The following is a 5,584-nucleotide window of genomic DNA, read 5'->3' as shown; positions in this document are numbered from 1 at the left end:
AACGACGATGAAGAACTAAGTGAGTTTTCCTATTTTCTTCTTTGTTTTTGTTTTTCTGTCAGATATTATTAATATTAATGTGGGAGTGTATACAGATGAGCTGAATTGTTAAAGCACCGGACAACTACTTTGTGGCAATTAGTCATGCATGATTTTTTTCCCCATTTTGCTTTCAAATGCTGCTGTAGCCACATTTGTATTTTATCATTCTGTGATGATAACCTTAAATGGAAATCAGATCAGAACGATTCAATCTAATATGCCCTCCATTCAAATTTTCTTCTCTGTGATGATAATAAAAATTTGTATTAGTACTAAATTCTCAAAAAGCGACTTTAGGGTGTGGATCATATTAGAATCTTGAAACATTCTTTTTCTCTTATATCACTATTCTACTATGAAAAACGGGAGAATGAGAGCATTCATTGACAGTCTTATAGAGATTGAGTTTCTGTCTATCAAATAACAAATACTATGAGAAATAATAATGGTTTCAAATTTTGACAAAAGGACAGCAAGTTCTGAGAGAGGGATAAGTTAACAGCATTGACACCAGTGTTCAATGGCTACTTCTTTCATCGACCCCGAAAGGATAAAAGGCAAAGCCGACCACGGTGGAACTTGAACTCAGAACATGAAGACGAACGAAATGCTGCCAAGCATTTTGACCGGTGTGATAATGGTTCTGCTAGCTCGCCGCCTTACGCGGAGAATTAATAATCCTTTCTACCAAGGGCACACGACCTTGAAATTTTGAGTGAGGAGCCTAGTCGATTAGATCAACCCTAGTATGCAACTGGTACTTAATTTAATCGCCCCCAAAAAGATGAAAGGCAAAGTTGACCTCGGTGGAATTTGGCTCCAAGAATTAATAATATCATTAAGTATCAACTTAAATTACAAGGACACGTGCGCGTGCATACTCACGCATATTCACGCACACACAAACACACGCACTCATATATATATATATATATATATTAAAAACCTGCATTAATCATTTGTTTATAGTGGTGAAATATATGTGATACTCATTAGTTCACTTCTTCCATCAAATTTACGTCGCTTGAACAGGTGCACTGTGTACCATCCGTCAGGTTTCGAAATGATCGCAGAGTAATGTAAGGCACAGTGTATTGCTCAAAAACATACAATATCATTCGATCCAGGAATTGAAACCACACCCCTACAATATCCCGACCAACACCCTAACCACTAAACTACGATCCCATGAAATACACACATGCACACACACACACATACATACATATACAGGAAATGATAGTTTATAACAACTAACACGCTATTCACTTTCTTTGCTAAATACCTATACATTAGTCTTGTCTATATTTAGCTATGATGAATTACATCTATATATTCTTATTTTTATTATTTTCTTTAAATTTCAGCCCCGGAAGTATTTACTAAAGACAATCTTTTGTATAAACAGTATTTGAAAACTATTTGTCGTGAAAGAACAGACGGTGTCCATGCAAAAACCTTACCCCATCCTGATCCGAGGATGTATATCCAATGCTTAAAGTCATCAGACTACTACGTCAAACGCTGTCCGCATGGTACATTCTGGGTGCAAAAGAAATTGACTTGTGTTCATCGAGAAGACGATACAGAAACCACTCAAAAGGATAAAAACGTGGTACCAAAGAAAACTCGCCCCGCTATGAAAATGCCAGCTTTAAAGTCTTTTGCTAATCCTTGTACGAAGGAAACGTTTGATAATGGAAGATTATACTTTCCGCATTCTGACCCTACCAAATATATTCAGTGTGTAGATATTGGTTCATATATAGTGAAAGATTGTATCCCAGGAAACAGTTGGCTTCAGAACGAAACGATGTGCTTAAATACATCAGAGCATTTACGTCAGAAATATAGAAGTTTGATTTTCAAGACAACTTTGCACGACAACTCCGGAAAAACTACCCTAAACCCTTTGGTAAACATATTTAAGCATCTTTGTACCAAAGCTGCTATAGCAGCCAAACGTCTTTATTATTCTCATCCCGACCCAAAGAAATATGTCAAGTGCACAGGTGTGGGTTTATATATCATTAGAAGGTGCGACTCTGGTAAATTTTGGTCAAAGAAAGGTGATACATGTATACATAATTATTATCCATCTACTCAATACTTGCCAACTAGAAGGCATCTGACAAACATCTATGGTTCTACAATATATTCATCAAATAAGCAGGACAATCCGTTCAATAGGCCAGCTACATTACCCATGACGACTATGAAAGAAAAATTGCATCACACAGCATCCTTGTCCGGCAGATCAAAAATTCCGATGCATTACACAACTGCAAGGTCTCTACCAAAAAAGACACAGAAATCAAGGGACCAACCTCCTAACAAACCAAGATATACAACCTCAAAAATGTCTACTGACATTCCTATAGCAACAGCGAAAGCAACCCCTACTTATCACTCAAAACCCGCAAATAAACCCAACACGAAAGCAATGAAACACTATACTGAGCGAATGGTAATGACAAGAAAATCGAAGTTTGATAGATATTTCAATAAATTTGACGGTAGCTTCTGTACAAAAGAAAATATTGCTGCTGGCTTGAAATATTTTGCACATCGATACCCAACTATGTATTTTGAATGCATAGCCCCAGGAAAGTTTGTAAGGCGAGATTGTCCAAAATTATTCTTTTGGTCTCAACCTGATAAGAAGTGCATACCGCCAAGAATAACGCTACCTCGAATAAAACCGACCACTACCGCTACAACAACATCAATAACAACACCAGCATTTTCAACTTCCCAAGTGAATCAAAGAACATCTAGAATGACTTTACCTCCCCGTTTCAAAAACCCTTGTACGAAAAAAGCAATAGCCGCTAATAGGTTTCTTTTCCGTCACCCTAATCCACGAATGTTTATTCTATGCACATCAAGAGGAAATTATTATATAAAACGATGTGGTAATGATGCTGTATGGTTTCAACCTAATCGTACATGTCTTTATATGTCCAAAGATCTATCTACTAAACCTACGAAAACAACTACTTTCAAACCTTCCCCAAAGCATGGTACAGTGAAACGAGCTTCTTCAAACACATTTGAAACTTATTGCACTAAAGAGAATTTAGAATCACATCGTCAATACTTTCCGCATCCTGAACCCAATAAATTCATTCTGTGTACAAACCCAGGATCTTACATTATAAAAGAATGTCATCGCCAAGCTTTATGGTCACAGGCAAATCTCACATGCGTAAGAGAAGAACAGATGAGCACACCTAAAACTACGACAGTCAAATCTACAGTCTCAACCACAGTCAAAACCCCAACTTTAAAAGTTTACAATCCTTCCCTGCTCAATAAAATTAAAAACCCTTGTACAAGAGAAAAAATTGCTGCAAACGTAATGTTTTTTGCTCACCCAGATCCTCAATATTATGTTCAATGTACGACCCATGGAACATATTTTGTTAAATCGTGTGACAATGGTACACTGTGGTCACAAGCAAATCAAACATGCATACATAGATATTCACATCACTCGATCATTCAAAACGAGTATGGTGGTATGAACACTGGTAAGAGTTTATGTACAGCAGAAGCATTGGAAGCAGGTACTGGCTACTTTGCACATTCAGACCCCAAAAAATTTATTCAGTGCACTGTACCGGGTTCGTACGTACTAAGAAACTGCTCTCCTGGGACTGTGTGGAACCAACATGAGATGGACTGCGTATTCGGTGCTTCAATACATCATGTATTAACAAGTCAACTTCCGGAAACAACAAGTAAGGATAATGGTGATGAAGTAGTGTGGGGGAATTCACCTCATTCTAATCCATGCACGAGGGAGTTATTTAAAGCTCGTTTCGCTCATCCAGATCCAACCAAATATATTCAATGTTCCAACTGGTATAACTTTGTTACATTGAAATGCAGTCCGGGAAAAGTTTGGTCACAACAGCTCTATAATTGTATCTAAATCCCTATTCTCAAAAATAATTCCTAAAATATGTAAAGTATCTAATCGTAGAAGAAAAAGCTGTTAACATTTTAAAGTTTAAGTTTTGTAGCCATCTGAGAAACTTTTATTAACTATGTATTATAGTTTCAAATACTATGTTGAAATACTGGGAACCGTTGCTATAGATATCTATTTTCTTTCGCTACTTTTTTCTTTATTTACTAATACCTTTTTACAGTATCCAGCTATGATTTAAGTCATGGAATTAAGGCATATTAAACAACAGGGTTAACGTGACAGTTATCTCATTTTATTAACTATAAAATAAAATTTGATTTAGGACTTTGTATATGATTATATGAATAAGCACTATATGTCAACGTTCTCATGAATTTTCTAATAAAATTTTCAGCCTTCTTTGTTTCCAATCTTCCTCATAGATTCGATTAAATTTATTTCTTTTCAATTGCACCTGTATAGCAGATATATATTAAAACATTGCGTATGATCATCATCGATATAGAAGGTATCATAAACATGAATATTGTACTTAGATAGGACGTATGGCCCTAAACTATCACTTTACGTTTCCTTTTCTTCATATATAGATGATACATAATATAAAAATATTTAAAAAAAACATATAGTGCAATGAAGTGGGCCAAAAATAAAAACAATTATCAACTGAAGAAATAATAATGGCTTGGAGTATTTCAATACTAGGGCGTGTGTTCAGCTGGATTGACAGATTACGATGCACTTTTCTTAAGAATATAAATGTACTTTTAATGCGCTACCTATTGTCACATACTATTTCTAAAATATGCACAAAGCAGGGTATTTCTGCAAACAACTACATTCAGTATCTACAAAACTGAACAGGTAGAGGAAAAAGCAGAAGGAATGGTTTATATCTATTTTGTGAACCTACACATCAGTCAGGAAATTGGTATAGGATATAAACAGGAAAATGTGGTTTTCTTTCTTCCATTTATCGAACCGAAATAACTAAATAATTGTAAGTAATATTCCACAAGTAATTTACAATGTATGTTACGAGGACACTTTAATTTGTTGTTAATTTTTGCAAAGCGGGAATACCTAGCTGGCTAAACAATATTCATGTATTACTTATAGAATATGATCGTGAAGGTAATCAAAACGAGGCACCGTTTCTTGAACAACAAATGCATTTAGGACACGTTTTTAGTTGTTACTCGTTCTTCCGTGTCAGATCGGAAGAAGATATTTATATCCAAAAGCATTCTAGCCATGACGATTTGGTCTTTTTCAAGATTCCATGGACTCCGAACATTACCATATATGTCATTTTGAAAGGCAGTAAATTGTCACATGAACATATTTAGCTAGTATTACCAATAGGTTATGCAACCGCCTAAAATTCGTCGCATTGGTAGGTACTTTTTCATTGGCACACGAAAAATATTTACGTTGGCTTCCTAGAGGCTCCATCATTGTCTCTCTAGGTCTTCTATAATTTCTCTGTATAACCTGTTTACTCACACACTTTTTAGATATTAAGTCAGCTACAGTTGGCTCTTCCTATATGAGTTTATGTTGTATTACAAGATTCTTGCTTTCCAGCCACATGTTTCTGGGTTC

General features: G+C 35.6%; 2 protein-coding genes across 2 annotated transcripts in view; both read left to right on the top strand.

The window, feature by feature from the left end:
- The window catches only part of LOC106874535 (uncharacterized), a gene marked incomplete at its 3' end in the record, with an annotated part of 8,518 nt that extends 5,724 nt beyond the window's left edge, over positions 1-2,794 (top strand). The window contains exons 2-3 of the mRNA XM_014922302.2: positions 1-19; positions 1,410-2,794. The exon at positions 1-19 is cut by the window's left edge and continues 246 nt beyond it. Coding sequence (XP_014777788.1) covers positions 1-19; positions 1,410-2,794 — 1,404 coding nt within the window. The remainder of the gene's footprint in view (positions 20-1,409) is intronic.
- On the top strand, positions 2,751-4,394 carry LOC106874536 (uncharacterized). The gene has a single exon (XM_014922303.1). The coding sequence runs from the start codon at positions 2,822-2,824 to the stop codon at positions 3,977-3,979; it is 1,158 nt and encodes a 385-aa protein (XP_014777789.1). The 5' UTR covers positions 2,751-2,821; the 3' UTR covers positions 3,980-4,394.
- Positions 4,395-5,584: the final 1,190 nt, after the last annotated feature.

Source organism: Octopus bimaculoides, chromosome 1 (genome assembly GCF_001194135.2).
Source record: "Octopus bimaculoides isolate UCB-OBI-ISO-001 chromosome 1, ASM119413v2, whole genome shotgun sequence".
NCBI lineage: Eukaryota > Metazoa > Mollusca > Cephalopoda > Octopoda > Octopodidae > Octopus > Octopus bimaculoides.
Note: the sequence above shows the minus strand (reverse complement) of the source record. Positions and strands in the feature narration are given on the sequence as shown.

Coding starts and splice junctions, on each gene's coding strand:
- LOC106874536 (XM_014922303.1), top strand. CDS start 2,822: ATGACTTTACCTCCCCGTTTCAAAAACCCTTGTACGAAAAAAGCAATA.